General features: G+C 33.0%; 6 protein-coding genes and 1 pseudogene across 11 annotated transcripts; 5 read left to right on the top strand and 2 right to left on the bottom strand.

The window, feature by feature from the left end:
• Positions 1-336: 336 nt before the first annotated feature.
• LOC104749589 (vacuolar protein sorting 38) lies at positions 337-3,317 on the top strand. Of its 6 annotated transcripts, none has more exons than XM_010471248.3 (6): positions 337-931; positions 1,199-1,427; positions 1,775-1,955; positions 2,150-2,286; positions 2,484-2,711; positions 2,817-3,317. In XM_010471248.3, exons 2-6 carry the CDS (start codon positions 1,263-1,265, stop codon positions 2,934-2,936), a joined length of 831 nt encoding a protein of 276 aa, XP_010469550.1. In that variant the 5' UTR covers positions 337-931; positions 1,199-1,262; the 3' UTR covers positions 2,937-3,317. The 6 variants fall into 6 exon arrangements, with proteins under 6 accessions (XP_010469550.1, XP_010469548.1, XP_010469549.1 ...); XM_010471246.3 differs by having other exon boundaries at positions 373-931; positions 1,221-1,427; XM_010471247.3 differs by having other exon boundaries at positions 420-931; positions 1,221-1,427; positions 2,803-3,317.
• Positions 3,318-3,473: 156 nt separating this feature from the next.
• LOC104749588 (small ubiquitin-related modifier 5-like) lies at positions 3,474-4,484 on the top strand. The gene is made up of 3 exons (XM_010471245.3): positions 3,474-3,744; positions 3,970-4,116; positions 4,191-4,484. Exons 1-3 carry the CDS (start codon positions 3,631-3,633, stop codon positions 4,263-4,265), a joined length of 336 nt encoding a protein of 111 aa, XP_010469547.1. The 5' UTR covers positions 3,474-3,630; the 3' UTR covers positions 4,266-4,484.
• Positions 4,485-4,648: 164 nt separating this feature from the next.
• LOC104749587 (purple acid phosphatase 13-like) lies at positions 4,649-7,241 on the top strand. Its single transcript, XM_010471244.3, has 6 exons — positions 4,649-4,950; positions 5,240-5,804; positions 5,886-6,106; positions 6,202-6,392; positions 6,481-6,753; positions 6,973-7,241. The coding sequence occupies exons 1-6, from the start codon at positions 4,674-4,676 to the stop codon at positions 7,087-7,089; spliced, it is 1,644 nt and encodes a 547-aa protein (XP_010469546.2). The 5' UTR covers positions 4,649-4,673; the 3' UTR covers positions 7,090-7,241.
• A 55-nt stretch (positions 7,242-7,296) lies between these two features.
• Positions 7,297-10,687, bottom strand: LOC104753304 (ubiquitin carboxyl-terminal hydrolase 1-like). Its single transcript, XM_087491584.1, is given in 3 exon segments — positions 7,297-7,710; positions 7,823-9,764; positions 9,767-10,687. Coding segments are annotated over 3 exon segments (3,060 nt in total). The 5' UTR covers positions 10,644-10,687; the 3' UTR covers positions 7,297-7,469.
• A 1,816-nt stretch (positions 10,688-12,503) lies between these two features.
• Positions 12,504-12,932, top strand: LOC109129432 (uncharacterized). Its single transcript, XM_019237672.2, has one exon. The coding sequence runs from the start codon at positions 12,504-12,506 to the stop codon at positions 12,717-12,719; it is 216 nt and encodes a 71-aa protein (XP_019093217.1). The 3' UTR covers positions 12,720-12,932.
• A 3,424-nt stretch (positions 12,933-16,356) lies between these two features.
• LOC104753303 (cysteine proteinase inhibitor 5 pseudogene) lies at positions 16,357-16,852 on the bottom strand (annotated as a pseudogene).
• A 956-nt stretch (positions 16,853-17,808) lies between these two features.
• Positions 17,809-18,210, top strand: LOC109129678 (uncharacterized). The gene has a single exon (XM_019238251.2). It carries the CDS (start codon positions 17,826-17,828, stop codon positions 18,024-18,026), a length of 201 nt encoding a protein of 66 aa, XP_019093796.1. The 5' UTR covers positions 17,809-17,825; the 3' UTR covers positions 18,027-18,210.
• Positions 18,211-21,198: the final 2,988 nt, after the last annotated feature.

Below are 21,198 nucleotides of genomic sequence, written 5' to 3'. Positions count from 1 at the left end.
ACATACAAAAGTACATTTAGGTATAAAAATATATACTTTTAATAGTAACATACATTAAAGATTTGTAAATGGATATAAATCAGTGTATTATAACAAAAATAAAATTTATATATAACATACAACAAATTTTAATAAATTTAATTTCATTTATAAAACTTTAAACCCGCACAGACGGTCTTCATCTAGTTTTATTAAAAAATACTGAGAATTGGTCGAAAATCGAGATAACCGGTAGGAAATGATTGGTTTGGTACAAACAACTGCGGTTAAGAAATCATCATGCCTTTCCACGAGGAAAATCGCACTTTAGTTGGGGCGGATCGAACGGTGTAACCCGCTCTTTAGAAAATACCCACCCGTTTTTAGTAATTCGGGTAATCTCTGACCCGGAAATTTCTCTTTCTCTGTCTCTCTTTCCTAAAGTAACAAACTTTAAATTTTTCTGAAATCAAAATCTGTGTGGACGAATCAATCAACCCTGAGAAGCCTTCTTCAATCCTACGCATCGTTCTCTCATTTCACCGATTTTTTTCTTGCCCTTTTCCTTTGAACCAAATCATCTCCACGTGATCTGATCGGTTTTGTTTTCTTTTTTTTTTTTACAAAATTAGGGTTTTTGTTTATGTTCTAATCCGAATCCCTCAGTTTCAATTAAGATCGGTGATGCAATTCGAAGGCTTGATATGAAAAGATCTGAAGACTTGATGCCACAACTTGCGTTGCGTGGATTCCGAGACAACTGTTGATGGAAAGAGAAACGGAGCCAAGTTTGTCGGAAAATTCGAGAAGAAGCGATCGAGAAGATGTGAAGATTATAGAGTGGGAAGAATTCGACCATGAGCTCACGAGGTTATGGAGTCTTTCTTCTGCTCTGAAGTTAGCCACAGAGAAGAAGCAAATCCTCCAGCCCAAACTTGAGTCTCTTATTCAGGTTTTTTTTCTCTTTACCCTTGTGTTTTCTTTTTGGGCATTGTCTGGTTTTTTTAATTCATTTCTTAGTTCGAAAGTATAGATTTTTATAAGTGGCATTGTCTCAATTTTGACTACTTTGTTGGAAAGCATAGATTTTTATTAGTGGCGCTTAATTGTGTAATTGATGCACTACTTAGCATTTGAGACTTTCGACCGCTCTTTTAGAAGTTTATTGTTACTGACTTTATCCACTCAATGAGCTTTAATTGATTAGCCCGCGGATTAGCGGGCGGCTAAATTTCGGGCAGGTTAGTACTGAGTCATTGAGGCGCACTAATGAGCTTGAAGAAATGCGTCAGAGGCTGGAAGCAAGAAAATTGCTGGTGGACAAGACATCAGTTGCTTGCAAAGTTACTGAGCAGGATGTTAAAAAGAAAGAGGAGAATCTCAGTACAGAAGTGAGATCTTTACTGGTGGGCGGCACAACTCTTTCCTTCGCGAAAAGCAAATTGCAGGTATTACCTCATTCAATGCAAACTAATCTTCTTAGGAAGACAAATGCATCACTTTGTACATTTTCTATTAGGATCTTGGTTTTAAATTAGTTGTTTCACATGCTTCTTTGTTCCCCTATCTTCCATTGGCCCCATCTTTGTAGTTCATTTTTTCATTTCTATCTGCGTTTCCTGACTTAAGTTTTCTTCATTCAACTGTCTCGTAGCTCTGTTATGAGTAAATGATTTGATGAAAATTGCTTCGAGAAGGCAAACTGATTTTCTGCAGTATTTTCTCCATGCTCTGACCAATTGGTAAATCATTGAATCATAGATACTCAGTTTAGCTTTTTGTGTTTCTGTCATAGGAGTCAAACTGCCAACTAGAAGGTGAAAGTGGTTATGCACATCTAAAGATTGTAACGAATAAGCTGAGGAAGAGGCAGCAGTACATGATATCTCAAGTTTCATTTATATATCCCTTGAAGATTGAGGCTGGACCTTCACAAGACCAAGAACTGGAATCATTTCCAGGTGGCAGTAGATTAGGTCAGTTGTATACTTCGAGTTTAAGAGCTTTTAGAAGTAATAAACTTTTAATGCATGCCTTTATCTTGACTTCATTCAGCCTGGTATTGATATCAGGACTAACTTTGCCTTTGTTGTCGAGTGTTTGACAAAAGTTCTTAATCGCAGCATCTTACCTTCTTGTCATGCTTATTTATTATCTACGGATTTTGTAGTAACTAAGCCTCTGTGTCAAGGATCCGTGAGAATTCTGGGGTTGCCTTTTAGTATGGCCCCGTTTACAAAGATGAGCTTCTTCACCGACAAGAAAGAAGTTCAGAAGTTGGCAACTGCCCTAGGATATGTAGCCCATGTATGTTCCGTTCTCTTTCTTTTTACCCGATTTAAGCATTAAAACTTGCTTTATACTTTGATTTTTTTGTGCAGCCTTAAATCTCTTTGCTTGGTTTTCAGGAATCACTGCTCATGAATTCAAACTAAATTATGTTATATTGGTTTAAAAATTCTTGGTAGAAAAAATACTAATGGCTTCCTGTTTGGGTTTTGCAGGCCGTGTCCCTAATAGCTCCTTACTTGAGAGTGCCTATTCGTTATCCTTTGCGCCTTGGTGGTTCGAAAACATACATTCGAGACTATGCACCTTACATTGAGCCTTCATCATCAGACATGTCTCTGATTTCCACTCTTTCCCAAAATTCTAAATTCGTAGAGTTCCCTTTGTTTCTGGATGGTCAAGATACAACTCGAGCTGCCTATGCTGTCTTTTTATTAAACAAGGTTAGTTAAACAAAGTTTTCGGTATTGTTCCTCTTCCTGATGCTTGAAACAGAACAATGCATAGTTTGCCCCTCCCCTCATCTTATCATAGTTATCATATCACAGAACATTGAGCAACTCTTGAACTTTGTGGGGGAAGATAGTCTAGGACCACGTCAGGTTCTAGCAAACCTGAAGGAGCTGATCCGAATCATCCAATCTCCAGATTATATCAATTATTTATGATAATGATGAAGATATCCATCACTGTTTTGTCCTCACGTAGATCGATCCATTCCGTCTCACACACTGTTTTCTCCTCAAGTCAGACACTTTGTGGAGGTAAAAAGGTCAGATTATTTATTTCGTTAGAGAACTTTTTAGACATGGAACTCTTCTCCTTAGGATGAGACCCATCTCTCTAAGTGTGATGTTTTTTGGTTTGGAGGAGAGACGGGCAATAAACAAAAGCAAGCGTAGTCTATTATACAGTTCTTTTGAAAGTTCTAACAGATGTATTAGTTTTGTTTTTCCTTTTTTTTTTTTTTTTGGTTTTTTCCTTGTATCATTTGAAATATGTTTGAATTTGTAAGTTAATAATGAGCCTGTTGCATGAGTCAGTACAAATTTCAACGTACTGTTGGAATGTGAATGTGTAACGTGTGAACTGTGAAGTGTGTGAATTGTGATGGGTGATTCAGAGGCAACAAAACACAATAGACCAAGGGTAAGATGGGAAACTTGACAAGTAAAAAAGAAAGAAAATGGACCAATAAGAGCGTTAGACGAGGATTGTACTTTAATGTTCGCTCAATTACTCTTTTTTTACTTTCCATAACTTTCTCACCTCTCCTCTTCTCAACTCCCTTTCCTCTCTCTCTCTCTCTCTTTCTCTCTGGAACCGTTAAAGGTTTAGGTTTGTGTTCTCTCAACAACAACGATGGTGAGCTCCTCAGACACGACGAATACGATCTCTGTTTCTTTTCTATCAAAGAGGTCTCGATCTCCTGAACCACCCCATCAGAAGCTCACTCTCAAGGTCAAGAACCAACAGGTCCGTTCTTTATCTTTTCAACATTATTTTTTTTTCCTTTTATTTTTCTTTCCTCTTCATCTGACCAAAATTTACAAAACCCCATCTTTGCTTTTTTTTTTTTGTTTTTGTACAATTTTTTTTTGTATTTTTGGTATTTCCTTCCTTAAAAAACCTCTATATATTGACAAATTTATATAAACGCATTTTTTTTGTTTTTTTGTTTTTTTGGGGGGGATGGAACAGGGATCAGAGGATATATACAAAATTGGAGCTCATGCACATCTAAAGAAACTAATGACTGCTTACTGTCGAAAGAGAAACTTAGAGTACAATACTGTCCGATTCCTCTACAACCATAAACCCATCAAACCACGACAGACTCCTGCTCAGGTCTGGTCTCATATTTTTAAGCTTCTAGAAATTAAGCAGTGTTTTAGTTAATTAAAATATAATAATTTCCACAGCTGAGGATGGAAGAAGAAGATGAGATCTTGTTGGTCATGGAACTAGGTGGTGGCGGTCCTTATACTCCTTGTTGAGATCTCGCCGGAATTTATCCCCCGGGAAAGAAAAAGAAAAGAGAAGAGGCGCTTTTAGGGTTTCTTTAATTAGAATTTTAATTACGACCACTTTGGTTTTTGTTATGTTGAATCTCTAAAAGTCTTTGTCTGAAAACATTGTTGTCCAGTTGTTCATTTTGATTCGTAATATTTTTAGATTTTGAAGGAAAATTAATTATTACTTTTCTCTCGGTAAAATAATTTGGTCTTAAACTCTAAATCTAAAAACCGGTATATTGACAACGCTTCAACCGGTTGACAACATAAACCGGGAAATAGTTGGAATTGATTTGACGTTCCCGTGAATTAACCAAATTGTATGGTAAAGAGTAAAGACTAAAGAGAGTTATATTATCTTCTTCGCTGCTGCAATAAACAATAACATCTATGTTAAAAATGGTGGTAAAATGTACAATGAAGGTGTCCCTTTTCGTCATTTTGGTTTCCACTGTTACTACTATCAGTGTTCATGGCTTCTCTACGACGCTTGAAGGTCCGTTTAAGCCCGAGACAGCTCCGCTCGACCCGAATCTTAACCCGGTTGCATTCGACTTGCCAGAATCAGACCCGAGTTTCGTACAACCCAATTCAGAGTTTCAGCCTGAACAAATCTCCGTCTCTCTCTCTTACAGCTTTGACTCCGTCTGGATTTCTTGGGTCACAGGTCTTTCTTTTTTGACTCTTCAACTTTTCTTCTTTCTTTATATTTGTTCCCCGTAGATTTGGGTATCTACTAAAAAGGTCGAATCTTTATACTTTAAACATTTCATTACATGAGTTCATTGTCCATAAAGTTGTAATCTTTCTGAGGTAAGATCTGGATCTAACTGTGTTTGTTCCAACATCAAAATTTTTTGTCTTAAAGTTTCATCCTTTAGCTTCCAGAAACTATTTGCTTATATTCTTTCTATTTCTGCATTTGTCAGAACTCTGAACTTGTGTTATTACTACAGGGGAATTCCAAATTGGCGAAGAAGATTCTCTTCCTTTGGATCCTAACTCTGTGCAAAGCATAGTTCAATACCGTGAATTTAATGTCCTTACTAGAAGCAGAAGTGCAACAGGTCATTCTATTGTTTATAACCAACAGTATCCTCCTCAGAATGGTCTCAAGAACTATACTTCAGGCATCATTCACCATGTTCAACTCACAAATCTTAAACCAAGCACATTGTATCGCTATCAATGCGGAGACCCGTCTGTATCAGCGATGAGCAAAGAGTATTACTTCAGGACAATGCCTAAGTCTACATCAGAGAATTACCCTCACAGAATCGTTGTGGCTGGAGACTTAGGTCTTACTTACAACACATCAGCAACTTTGAGAAGTATTCTATCTAACCATCCTGATCTTGTGGTTTTGATTGGAGGATTCAGCTACGCTGACACTTATCTCACGAATAACTCTAAACTACATTGTAGTTCTTGTCAATGTGGACACAATGGGAGCAGTTCTGATTGTGATTCTTGTTATTCTAGTGGAGAAACTTATCAGCCTCGCTGGGATTATTGGGGAAGGTAAATGAAGATGCTTGATTTATGATTGTGAATCCTTTGGTGGTTTTGAACACTAAATTATTGGTGGGGTTTTGATGACAGGTTCATGGAGCCACTCACTGCTAATGTTCCAACCATGATGGTAGCTGGAGATCACGAGATTGAGCTGCAGATCGGTAGTAATTTGACGTTCAGTGCATACAGTTCAAGATTTACATTCCCTTCAAAGGAAAGCGGTTCTTTCTCACCATTATACTATTCTTTCAACGCGGGAGGAGCTCATTTCATAGTGCTCAATTCATATACACCGTATGATAATTCATGTAAAGTTTCTCCAGGTTTTGATTTTGCTTTCTTTTAGGTTAATATTGTGGTTGAAATGTGTTTCTAATTTTGCCTAGTGCCTGTTCTCCGACAGCTGATCAGTATATTTGGCTTGAAAGGGATCTGAGAAACATAGATAGATCAGAAACTCCATGGGTTGTGGCAACTTGGAGTCTTCCTTGGTACAGCACATTCAAAGGGTATTACAGAGAAGCTGAACCCATGAGGTTAATTCTTGAAGACTTGCTCTATAGCTACCGAGTTGATATCATCTTCAATAGTCAGGTAAGATGTTGTTCTGTGGGAGTGTTCATTTGCTTTTGGGGAACATGTTCTTCTTCACACTAACTACATCCCGCAAAACCTGAATTAGGTTGATGCCTATGAGAGGTCAAACCGAGTCTATAACTACGCTTTAGACCAATGTGGTCCGGTTTATATATCAACCGGTGCAGGAGGAGCTGGGAAGCTGGACATTGAGCATGTAGATGACCCAGGAAATTGTCCAGATCCTTCTCAGAACTACTCGTGCAGAGCCAGTGGCTTTAACTTCACGTTAGAGCCTATAAGCGATGAGATTTGTCCGGTTAAGCAGCCAGACTATAGCGCATACAGAGAGAGCAGCTTCGGTTTCGGTATGCTAGAAGTAAGTTACTAGATCTCTCCCTATTCTTTATCGCTTGATGTTCAAGTAACCTACTGAGATTAGTTCCTTGGGGGCATAAGCGTACTTGAATCTATTGACTCTAAATCACATTTTTTGCTTTTTTTACACATGAACTCAGAACCGGTTCTGTTATTTTCTCCGATTGAACCAGTTCCAGTGTGCCAAGGGCCAACCGCTAATACTTTTGGCATTTTGTAGGTGAAGAATGAGACCCATGCATTGTGGAGCTGGAACCGGAATCAAAACGTGTACTATCTCGCCGCAGACATTATATATATTGTACGTCAGCCTGACATATGCCCGGTTTACAACTAAACCAAGTAGTTAGACCGGTAGGTTTTTGTAAAAATTTTACAGTTAACTTTGCCATTCTCATCTGTAACTCAACTTTGGTTAGAAGTTAAAACTAGTACGGATCTGTTCATTCTGAACTCAGAATCAGTTATAGTAGCAATTCGTTTAACACACTTCATGTACGATTCTTTATAACGAAACTTGTGAATGACTTTAAAAAACAATATCTGAAAGCAAAAATACTTTAATAACTTTCCAAACAAGGCAAACTGTTGTAGTCATATTTTAAACTTAATTGTCAAGAGAGTCAAATTCACCAGTACAAACTGTGAAGAACGTCAAAACCTTATCTTGTCCTTTTCACCTATATATAAGAAAGAAAATTCCCACCTCTGGGAATCTCAGATACGTTCGTAAAATAAGATATAAGCTTCAGAACGGAGAACTTCTTCAAAAGAAACACGTCGAACCCAAGCATCGCTTGCGTGATACCATATTGATGCGTTAGGTTCTTTAATATCAGACTCCCTCCTCGCCTTGTCACCTCCTCTAATGTAAGCAACATAATGACCTCCTCTCATTGTCCCTCGATGCTCCACTAACCCGGCCAACCTATAAACCGGCTGGTCTTCTTCGGTCCACCTAAAGAGAGTAATAAAGGACAAGCAGAATTTATGATTGTTCAGACCAAATGTGGTAAACATTAAAGGAAGAGATTATGCTAACTAAGTCTATAGAGAAAATGGGCATTTACCTAGTATTATCCATAAATTGGCTAAGATCGAGGAACTCTTTGAAGTCAACATGGCCACGTGACTTGCTTAGCCTGCCTCGAGCATCTTGACTGAACCTTTTGAGATGTATAGTCAAGACAGGTGGTGCCTTGTTTACAAGTACCCTTTTAGTAGCAGCTCTTTTTACTATCACTTCCTCAGAATCTACTGCCGCCTTGTCTTCCCAGTTTTCACATTCATAGCCATTGGCTAGTTGAGAACTGATGGTTTCTCCACCGAGGATAGGAGTCTCAGTAACATAAGAAGTAATTGGATCTTGCTTTGCATCTGAATCTCCCAGAACTCCATCATCTATAACGTTTTTCTCTTTCTTGCAGTTTAGCAATTCTGTGACTCCGGCTTTATAGTTGTTTTCGACATCTATGCATTCATCAATAGCCGATGCCGTACTAGCTTCAGTTTCATCCACCCATCCATTGCTCAATCCTACTTTAGCTTCTCTCTTTTCTCTCAACCGCTGGAGTTTTAGGTTCTTCGAACAATTCTCACAATGCCAAGCATTGTCTTCTGACAAAATCTCAGGCTTGGTGAACTGAGCCAAACACCCATCTACAGACACTGGTGAATCCGAATCAGCAACAACTTCAGGATCAGAGTCTCTGCTAGCAGCCATAAAATCAACTTCAGAAACTTTAGCTTTAGATGGCGGTCCAAAAACAGGTCTTTCAGGGACGTTATACATTATGCTAATAAAGTCAGCATAATCTCTGTCTTGTTTATTGTCACAGCTCATGAATGATGAATAAGCTTCACCTTTACCAGGCCTAACTGTTTTCTCATTACTGCTGATAGCCATAAAACCCGCTTCAGACACTTCAGATTGTGATTTCGGTCGGTAAAAAGGTCTTTCATATATCTCAAGCTCGTCAAGAAAACTGCGAAAGTGAAAATTATCTATGTCTAGTTCATGGTCACCATTCACGTATGACGAGGAACCTTCACCCTCACTTGCTTGAACTGTTTTATCATTACTGCTGACAGCCACAAAACCAGCTTCAGAAACTTCAGCTTTAGATGGCAATCTGAAAACAGGTCCTTCAGGTATCGCAGGCTCGTCAAAAAAACTGCTAAAGTCAACATAATCTATTTTTGGTTCATGATCACTGCTCACGTTTGACGAGGAACCTTCACCCTCGCTTGCTTGAACTGTTCCATTATTACAGGAGATGCTAGTCTCATCGATTTGTACATGGTGGCCCCTCACATATGATGAAGCCCCACCTTTAACTTCTGCAACTGTGTTATCATCATAGGATATGTCATCTTTATAAGGCATGTACAGAATCTGAGAATCTGCAACCATCAATGGAAGCTCTTCATCAGCCAATAGATTTCCAGATGAAGAACTTTCCCCTAAATCAGGATAACCGCAAATTCGAGCCTCATCATCAATCTCTGAGGAAATCCCACTTAGATCTGTGTCTTCATCAGACTGTGTATCTTCTTCATCTGATACAGCTTCTCGTTTATCACCTTTTTCGGTATCAGGTCCAAGCAAATCCTCCGAAAAGCTATCATGTTTGGTATCAGATTCTGTTGCAATACCAGAGACTTGCATATCATCAAGGCTCATAGCAGAAGGGTTCTCTAAGATGGGAACAATGGAATTGTGATCCGATGCAGGTTTAGCTGACACAACTTCTGAATCTTTGCTGACTCCCCCGTTATTATCAACCTTTTGTTCAGGAGAAAGGGTTTGTTGCTTTTCAGGAGGAGACTTCTTGGACGGAATAGGTAAAGAGAGATCCAGAAAGGGTTCAAACACTTTTGAGGAATGCCCACATTCCAAACAAGAAACAGTGCTCGAAATTTCACCTCCAAATACAGAATCTATGAGAGTAGGTTTCTGATGTGTAAAACTGTCATCATCACTATCAGAATCACAAAGCTTTTGCCTCATTCTGATTCTTCAAAGCTCAAGCCGTCCAACAAATACCTTAGCAACTCGTGACTGTCATGCTGCTGATATCCCCTAAATTGGGGAGCCTGATAACAAACAGAAAAGAATAAGCGTTTTGGATTTATTGCATTCCTGAAAAAGCCTACCTTTGATTTTGTGTCTTCAAATAATTCCTTCAAGGAAGAAACGAGAGGCCCGCCACGAAGCATATCTTCTTTCAAGAAGTGCTCACGTAATTGATCCAAAGAGAGAAGGTTCTGCATTACAGAGTTAAAGAAACATGTGTTCCCAAGGTTAATTAAACCTCTTACAGCATATACATCTCTTGCTTCTCGTGTACCACCAGTGAAACCACCACTTCCTGACCATAAATTTTTAGTTTCGACTGTAGGGGAGGACGTGTTTGAAGATCGTTCTCTAATCAATTCCACAACTTCCAGCAACAAATCTTTCTTCTCACCATCCTCTTCTTTCTCAAAAGAGACAAGTGATTTGCATGGGAAACACCATCTTAACTGAGGATTTTCACACTGAATCACCAAACGGTGACGCGTCAACTTGAAGTGCTGCACAACATGACTCTGAGATCCAGTCGGCAAACCAACATCTCCACAGACGTAATAGCCACATTCCAAGCAAACCCAAATAGCCTTTCTAGCAGAAAAACAAAACCCGTTGTTTCCACTCATGCTCCACTTACTTCCTCCTCTCTTCACGAGCACTCCTTCGTTACATTCTCCACACTTGATATGTTGAGAGGATTCAATCGTTTTCAACAGCTTATCCAAATTAACATATTTATCAAAATGGACACAAGATCTTTTTTCCATCATTGGCCCAACAACCTCCTCAGTTATCACCACGCTTTGCTTAGTTACCATCTGGGCACAGGTTGCAGGCCGTCTCAAATTTGGAGGCTTTTGACCCTGCCCACCATATATCAAAAACTGCGTAAACACCACTATATACAGAACCATGTTAGCTTTAACTATATAAATCAAATCACAGCTTAGCAAATAAACAATGAAGAAGCATTAAATGAAGCCAAACAGAGAGATAAACAGATAAAGCTCGAAACTTTAACCAGAATTCAGATATAGACAAAAAAAAAAAAAAAGAAACTCATCCCGCAATTAAATACTATACACCAAAAGCATATATAGTAGTAGGAAACGAGAAAACTAACAGGATCAAACACAACCAATAAGCAAAAACAAGCAAAGTCTCTACACTTACGATAATCGAACAAACACAAGTAAATCAGAGGATTCTTACACACATTACAAAAAAGGTTCGAACTTTTTACGAAATATACACAAAAATTTGCTTCGTATGTCAAAACTATCCAACAAAGACCTCAAAATCCAAAGTTTTCAAAATCTTCTTCCATGGGTCTAAACAACTAAAAAAGTTGAGATTTTTATCAATCTAGACAAATCGAAACGCTAAAGACTTGTAGTCAAGTAGACATTAAACGCAAAAACAGATGCTTTTTGAAACTCTATTCCAAAGCAAAAAAAAAAAAAAAAAAAGCAGAATCCAGATATTTTACCCTTAAACCCACAAAGTAGAAGATTCAAAGAGGTTTCAGGGGAGAGAAGACGGAAGACGAAACAACGATGTACAAGAGATTAGAGAAACTAACCTAATCTAGGGATTTGTAAAAGATAAAGCTCAAAAGGGTTTGTAACAAGTTCGTTTTCTTTTTTTTGGCCAACGTTGCGAAGGGGACAGAGTTGAAGGGAGTATATTTATATTCCGTATCTTACTCGGACACAGAGAGAGGGAGACGAAGCGAGCCCCAATATTCACAAGGGGGATAATAGGGACAAGAACTAACCAAAAAAATAATAATTATCTTCAGTAAGTAAAAAATTTAGAGTAGAAAATTACGAAAGTTAAAAAAAAAAAAATTGTTAGTATTTATGAGATGTAATTATTAGTTTATAGCATTAATACATATATATTGATGCCGGAGAAAAAATATACTAATATTTACTTAGAAAAAAGGAAATCAAATTTACTTTATAAAAACTAAAAGGTAAGGAATCTATATCTCATAATTATGTTTACATATATCTCAGAGTTTTAATACATATAGAGTTGTAATGAGAATATTTATATATATATATATATATATATTAAAATAAATCTTCAAAATTGTAATACTAAGAATGATGAACATTTAAGGGTGAAGTTATCAGATTACTATATGGTAGAGGATTATATATTCACAAGAACGATGCAAGAGTAAAATCATAAACAAGTGGAATGTGATTTAGGGGAATAAGTTTTTGTTTTTTGTTTTCGGTCAACAAGCAATAATACTATATAAAATAGAATTATTGCGTCATTTTTCGAATAAACTTCCATCGCTGATCAGTTCATATACTCTACATTTAAATGATGAATTATTGGAACTTGGAAAGATTAAAAACCTAAAAACTTTGATTTTTTTTTTGTTAATTCGTGTCATCATTTTGTTGTTATTTTTTTTATAACAAATATCTAATATATGTTACTGTTTCAACTAACAACAATAATTACAATTGTAAAAACAAAAATTCTCGTTGGAACTGCATAACTAAGGAACCCGCCAGAACAAATAACCATATTTAGTAAACCCCATCAACTATTTATATAAAGCACCAAATTCGAATTCTAAAGAGAATTGATAAATAATAAAAACTAAGTGAAATCCATTTAGTTTACTTTGTTCTTTTTCATAAAATACATTAGTTATGTTGAAGAAAATATCGGTTTTGTACCTTGTTCTACTAATTATTTTTTCTTTTGAGGCGGTTACAATCAAAATGGAGATAGTTATATCAAATGATGCTATGCGTGTAAATCATGCATGGGGATGTTCTCCAAAATATCCTCAGTTTTGCCAGAAAACTAAGGTAAATCAATATACGATACCAATCTCAAAGAACATTGAAGCTTCACAGGGTTGAACTTTTTTAGAGATAAAAACAACGATTCGGAGTAATAACATATATCAAAAGATCTCAAAAACAAAACGTATTACGGAGAAGAAAAAGGCGGAAAAGATGTATTAAGATATCTTTATTGTATTTAATTATTGTCATATATACATATATTACTTTTATTGTATTCTATATATACATATTTTACTTTTATTTAATTATATGGTAAGAGATGTGTAATTTTTCCACCAAAACATAAAGAAAAGTGTGATTTGATTATTCTAATTTTACATTTCTGTAAAACAATACAGTCCGCGCGCCATCATTGATGGACTCATCATGGACACGAGTCGCACGATCAAGAATCTATATTTATATGGTTATATACATACGCAAAAATTATATTGTGTGTTTTTATAGTTACTAGGTTTTGAATGCATGATATGCTTGAATTTATTAGATATATTTTTATGAAAATTATATATGATTGATGACAGTAATAAAATATTATTTTATAACAAATTAAATTAGTATTATTATTTTGGAAAAAAAATGGTTAATTACATGAAGTATAAGTGAATACATGGTCACACATACTAATTATATTATTGTATACTCAACTACACGAAGTATATATATTATATGGTTACATGCATGAACTATATGACGTCATGTGTTCAACACCATAGACATACAATCTGGTACACTGATTGATTAATTCTGGTGAAGATCGGTGTTGACTCCGGCGTTGACCAAAAAAAATTCTAAAATTAAAAATTAAAAATAGAAATTATTATATTAAATCATTTATGGTTTTTATTAATTAAAAAATATTCTATTCAATATCTAATTATTTTTTATATATTTCCTAAATATATTTTAAATGTAAACTAGAGAACCCAAACCTTAAAAAAATTTCTAAAAATTAATTTAGCATATTGTAATTGTGTTAAAAAGAGTAAAAATGAAAATGTTCATATGTTAAAAGTAAATATTGTGAATTTTTTTTGTTGTTGTTTATATGTTAATTCAATATCTAAAGATATTTTTAAATATATTTCCTAAATATATCCTAAATGTAATATAGAGAACCCAAACCTTAAAAAAAAATTCTAAAAATTAATTTAACATATTGTAATTATGTAAAAGAGAGTAAAAATGAAAATGTCATATACTCAATATTTTGCATATTATTTTCTAATGAAAGTAATTGAATTTGATTTTATTGATTTTGTAGTAATTAAATAATCTGATTATGGGAGATTTATATATATATATATATCTTGAAAATAATTATAAATTGTTTTTATATCTTGAAAATCATTATAAATGATTTTATATCTTGAAGATTATTATAAATGATTTTTTTATTTTGAAAATAATTATAAATGATTTTTATTTAACTATTTACTTTAGCTTGAAAAATAAAAAGTAATTAATTATAAGATTGAATATATTAGAGATATATAAAAAAATATTTGGATATTGAATAGAAAATTTCTTTTAATCATGAAAATCCATAAATAATTTACTACAATAATTTTTTTTTTAATTTAGATTTTTTTTTTAAGTGTTGGTCAACGCCGGAGTCAACGTTGGTCTTTGCCGGAGTCAACATCGGTCTTTGCCGGAGTCAACATCGGTCTTTGCCAGAGTCAACATTGGTCTTCGCCGGAGTCAATTGACCGGTGTACTGAATTATATGTCTATGATGTTACCACATAACGTCATATAGTTCATGCATGTGGCTATGTAATACATATACTTTATGTAGTTGAATATACAATAGTATATTTGACATGTGTGACCATGTATTCACCAATAGTTCGTGTAGCTAGCCATCTTTTTTCCTATCATTTTCATTGTCAAAATTTATGGTAATTTTCATTGTTACTTTTACCAGTTGGTTCTTCGTTATACTCTTTTTTTTCTTCTTCCTCGTCAACTTTTCACATTCTTCCACTGAAAAACTTTTTTTTAAGACAACCACACAACTTGTTAACCCATCAAACTCTAAGAACAAAATTATTTCTTTTCTCATAAAATTTGTGAAATTCATGAAGAGCAGCATATTCAACACATGCATCCAATTATTAATAATTTTATCCATATGCTTATTTTGTTTTAGATCCACACGTTTACAATCTTCTCCAACCAAAATCCTTACTTGGTTTATAATATTTTAAAAACATAATAAAATATACTAATAATAATTTATTTAATATGAATCATATGATATATAGAAATATGAGTACACTATAAGAACATATTAATTATAAATAAATAATATCAATTATATTATATCATCAAATAATATCAACTGTATCATATTCTCAAATAATCGTAACCGTATATAACCATAACCGCTTGAACCGGAACCGTATTTAAACGTAACCGTTTATTAAACGGTTATAGTTAAGGTTAAACAAAATTTCTAACCACAACCGATGGTTAATAAACCATAACCGTGACAACCATAACACTGGTCATGCCTATGTATAGCTAATAAAACATGTGTGTTTGTCGTCCATCTTTCTTCTTTAAATTCCAAAACTTGACTCAAACATCAAATCAAGGTCTTGCGATGTCAATCCTTCTTCCTTAGACCCAAAAATAAAAAAATAATGAAAGAATATCAACTCATCTATAAAATCATACACAAAAATATGTTTTATAGCTCATAAGAAATAAAAAGCACAAACGTAGATAACTAAGATAATTTATGTTTTACATCAATATCTATAGTATTTTAAATTTTTAAAAGGTTTTGAAATATAAAATTTAAACCTTTTAAAAAGTTTCAATATTTATAATATTTTAAACTTTTAAAATTTAAAAATTATAATATTTAAAAACTTTTTAAAAGCTAAGAACTTTTAAAAGTTTCAATATTTATAATATTAAAACTTTTAAAATTTTTAAATATTATAATATATTTTTTTGAAACTTTTTAAAGTTTTAATTTGATTAAATAAAAAACTGGATCAAACCGAATATACTTTTAAACTTGGACGCCTGATAAATCAAGTTTTCCTGCTCATTCGTTGTTGGAAGCATATTAATCTTATTTATACTGGTTCTTAACCATTGTCTAAAAATTTTCTAGCAGATGTGGGATATTGTGCATAGTTCTTTTATTTCCATAAATTTAAAATTTTCCTTTTTCTAAAATTTTTTGGAAATTTAAAAAATGTTAATGAATGACATGTCAAATCATGATTGCTTGTTTAAAATAATTCTTAATATAGAAAATTCTTGAGATTTTAAAATATGTTAATTAGTGAAGTGTCTAATCACAATTAGAGGTTTACAATCTTATGTCCTTTAGGAGCTTATAGCTCATATCTTTTATTAGTATAGATGTTTTTTTGTTAATTAAGAACATATATTATACGCGGGGGTTTAAAGTTTAAATGTTAAAATATCAAAGATATTAACACAAACTACTACTTAAGTAATCTGTTTATGAAGTCATAATCCTAATTAATATACTAGATGGTACTGATATAGACAATACCGTTTGTATGTGTAATTTTTATTTTAAATGAATTTTTATGTTTTGAATAAATTATCATTACAGTTAAAAATAGAAAATTAGCATGACCAACAGTAGAATTAACTAGAGTTGCCCATACATGATACTTGATATTTGAAAACCAGATAATACAGAAATGAACATTTCTCTTTATATTTTTAACTTCTTCGATATATTTAAAAGATATAAATAGGCTACATGTAAACTAGTCAAAGGAAGCGACCACTAATTAACAACGACTGGGTCGAAGGAAGTGAGATTCATTGATTTCAGCCACGGCTTCTCCAAAACTACCGCCACGTAGTTTTTGCTGACGTCGCTGCCATTAACCTCGAGCAGAAGCCGGTAATTCACACCAGAGACTACTTGTGACTCACCGCGAACAACTTTCACGAAACTCAATCTGGATCTGGTCAGTTTGTCGTACTCGGAGACCGCGAATTGACCTATCTCGACAACGTGAGGATCCTTAGCGTCTTTGATGGGAGTCCAGCTGCCGAGCGCCACCACCACAATTACGTGAAGAGGGAGGAGGACGAGGGAGAGAATAAGAAGGAAGATTATCTTATTCATATTGTTGTGTAAGGAAACTGTGAGAGCTTTTTTTTTTTGCTAAATAACTGTGAGAGGCTGAGAGCTTTTGAGGGGCTTTTATAGTAGAGTGACTTCCAGATTTCTTGCAAGTTATTGAATTGAAACCTTGAATAACATAAGTGAGGCAAGTTATTAATTGAAACCTTGACTAAAATTTTTGGAATAAAAAATAGTTTTCTATCACAAAATTTAAAAAATAGAAAACAATATTAGTTCGTGAAAACCAAATAATTTCATTTCGTACAAATTACAAAATACAAACTTCAAACGCAAACGAAAGGTTATTCTTCTATTGTCGTCTGCCTTTTACATAAGGTACAATTAATGAGTGGGTTTTGTACCTTTGTTTACATGTATAAAATCATTATATTACCACAACACTAAAATGCAAAAAAAAAAAAAAAAAAAAAAACTGTGTCAACCCGCCATAGTTCTACACAATTTCGTTGACACGATGAAATAAAAGAAACTTGTTGTTGATCAATATCAATAGTATATTTTACTTTGAAAATAAACTTTTTGTTGATCAATATCATACTACGAAGAACAAACCAACTAATTGTATGAGTTAAGAAAACTAATAAAAACATAATTTGGCTGTAACTGGCACAGCTAGCAATATTGTTTTTGTAAACGATCTGATAAACAAAGTATAATTCAGTCTTTTTTTTTCTCATTAAAGTGTTTCAGTTTTTCTTCAGCTGTTTATCGAGTCGTTTGTTGCAAACTTGCGATGATAACAAAATCTTTAATAAAACTTTCGATATCTCTTAAGACGTGAAACTAATACTATAGGAAGAAAATAGTAAAATAACAGTATCGATATTTTAGAAGGATACACCAAATCTGTGTGCTAAAAAAAGAAAGGAACATAACAATATTGTCTCCCATCTCCTATATTATTTAAAGCTTCATAATCCCTTCAACAACACAACAACAAAAATCCAATCCTTTAATAAATAAATTTTAGCCTTTTTATTTTCTTGATTCACAAAAAAAAAGACATGGGTATGACTAAGAAATTAATGAAGGCTATAATTATGTATGTAACTCTTATTATGGTGTTCTTCACGTTTGCAACATTCAAGACCAATGCACAGGAAATAATAATAAGCTATGACGCTCTCGGTCAAGATCATGCATGGGGATGTAGTCCAAAGTATCCGAATTTACCAGCTTGTCAGAAAGAAAGGGTCAATCCCTAGGTTATCCGAAGTGTTTATACTTTATATCTCTTTCTGTTTGGTTGTTTTACGCCCTGAGTCTTTTCATTAAAATTTATGGTGGTGTTAATGTTAAGTCAAAGTTATCGGATAAGTGGTTTTTAGTATGTATATTTATGTGTCATATGTACATGTTTTATTATAAAGTAATTTAAAAGTATCACCAAGTACAACGTGTAATGCTGTATTTGATAAACGACCAAGAAAATTATTTATAATGTTCTTTGATCGAATTCGCTTTAATCAGTTCAAACACGTTTATATTGGACGAAAAAGAAAATACTTATATTTCTTAATGTTCTTCGGTTAATCCCATTCACATATCTGAATTGCTTACTGTAAAAAACTAAATTGACGAAAAACCAAAAACTGAAGTCATTGCAGTAGGAATTATTTTTACCGGGGTTGAAAACATAACTAAAATTTTTAAAAAACATAAATATAAAACATTTTATAAAACCATTGTACGAGTTTTCTTATCCTGAAATTAGAATCTATACAAAGAAAACAAAAAAAAGATTGTTTCGACTAGTTCTAATGATATAATTACAAATCGATTGAATTTTGTATCCTCAACTAAATCTTTCCTTTCCAAAACTTTCTCATTGTTTCCTGCATTTTCCTGAAAATAATTTTTTTTTTACAAATAATAAATTTCTAATAACTTAAAAGTGTAAATCAAAACTAGTCAAGCTAATAAGCTATCAAAAGCAATGGCCATCGCAAAAATACTAGAATCTACATTTGCTTGCTTGCATTAGAACCAAAAAAAACTTGAAATCTACATAAACAATAATTAACAGCTCATGGCAAATATTAGATACTAATTTTGTAATTTTGATTGGGAAAATTAGTATTTTTATGAATTTTATCCAATTTTCAATATAGATATATGTAAATATATAATTATATGAAATATATTCTTAGAAGAAGATCAAAAAAAACAAAAGTTGATATGAAAATTTGACTTACTTGAAGACAAGGACTCGATGAGGAAGAGGAACAGAGGAAGGGAAGTTGAAGTGGGCCACTAAAAATAAAGTCTACCAAATATATATCTTTTTTTTCTTTTTTTACGTGGATGGAATAAGATGATTGAAAGTTGAAACTAATATATGTATCACTAATTTTTTTTTAATTAATGAGGAGTCAATTGACTCCACACCCTTCAACGTGGATCCGCCCTTGAGTCATTGTTAATCAATAATTCACATATCTGAATTGCTTACTGTAAAAAACTAAATTGACGAAAAACCAAAAACTGAAGTCATTGTTAATCAATAATTGCAATATATAGATCCATCAACTTATAAAATCTATATTAACATTTTCCCAACAGTTTTGTCAAAGTGGTATTGAAGTTTGAAGGTATTTACAATCAATGCCATAATCATTAAAACATTTTTCAAAAAATTGAAAGATAAAATCAAAATATCCAAAAATAAGGTAGGTGAATTAAATATTCTCCTATCAATCCAGTATAAAGTTTCTAAATGATCTCTACCTCCTAGCCTAATAATATGCAAAACTAAACAAAATATGAGTTTAGCTCACCTTTCCCAAGTATCATCTTTATGTGTATTACTTCCATAAATATAAATTCTATATTCCATAACATAAGGTTTTTGTAATGCAAATATTTAAAGCCTAATCGCGGCGGAAGACACTATACTGGCAAATTTATATTTGTGAAGGTCATGCTTGGGATGGGCGCTCGGTTTTTCGGTTTGGTTTCGGTTCAGTTTTTTTGGTTTACAGTTTTTTAGGTTTTATAAAAATGGAACCATAAAAAAACCATATGTAATTCGGTTTGGTTACGGTTCGGTTTTTTCGGTTTATGGTTTTTCGGTTTCATCTGAAATGAAACCATATAAAAACCATATGTATCACAATTTGGTTCGGTTTCGGTTTGATTCTGGTTTTTAACGGTTATTTCATGCTTTTAAAAAATAAATAATTGATAAATAACTAAAAATAAGCATAAAAGTAATTATGAATATATATAGGTTAGGGAATAGAGACTTCGGTTAAGATTTTGTAATTCGATAGGTTAATAGGACATCAATAATTAAAGCCCAATAAAGAAAAATTTATTGATATTGTTATACAATATAAATTTATAAGCTTGAAAAAACTAATTAGTAATTATACCTAATTATCCTAAATTTTTATAAAAAACTAAAAAAAACTTTCGGTTTTACGGTTTTTAACCAGACCAAACCTAAACCAAATGGTTAATTAAAATGAAAACCAAACGGATTTTTAGATTTAACCATAACCAAACCAAACCATTTATTTCGGTTTGGTTCGGTTCGGTTTTTCGGATTTTGGTTTTTTTTCCCACCCCTAGTCATGCATTTAAAGTATGAAGTTAACTATCTTTTAACTTCTAATTATAGATTTTCTTTATATACAAATGTAGTAGTAAATTATCGATTTAGTATGAAGTTAAATCTTATGTTACCTATTTTAGTCTAAAATTTTAATGTTATTATCTATATAGATAATTAATTTTTATTAAAGGTTTAAAATATATTATTTAATAAATTTAAATTATTATGCAACGGGTTATGATTGATATTCTTATAAATTTAAAATGTCAATAATCCATCGCTATGCTACAACCATCGGTTTTATATACTAAAACATAATAATTTTATAAAGATATAATTTATATAGAAAATATAGGTCTACGGTGTACCGTTGAAAGACGGTCCTCACAATTAAATCTATCGAGATTACGGATTTTAGCAAAGTACGTCTGCGGTTGGCGGATTGTTCCGAAAACTAAAAATATATGATTAAAATAAATATATTATATATAAATAATATTTTTACATAGTTATGTATATATTATATGTGATAATGTGAGGAAATTTTATGTATACCAATTAAGATATTTACAAAATATCAATATTATAAGTTATTTATAATTTTTTTTTCTTTGTCATTAAATTGTTAAAAAATAATTAATATAAAATTTAGGTCGGTAACATGCTTAGGCATAACTTTAACAACTGCGGTCTTAGTGGGTTGACCCGCTGCAGTCCAAAAAAAAAAGAAATGTGTATCAACGTGTTTGACACCTCCATATACATGATTATTATAAACAAACAGATACAACTTAATAATATAAAAATATATTAATACTATA

This window comes from Camelina sativa, chromosome 16 (genome assembly GCF_030686135.1).
Source record: "Camelina sativa cultivar CO46 ecotype springtype chromosome 16, ASM3068613v1".
Lineage (NCBI taxonomy): Eukaryota > Viridiplantae > Streptophyta > Magnoliopsida > Brassicales > Brassicaceae > Camelina > Camelina sativa.
Note: the sequence above shows the minus strand (reverse complement) of the source record. Positions and strands in the feature narration are given on the sequence as shown.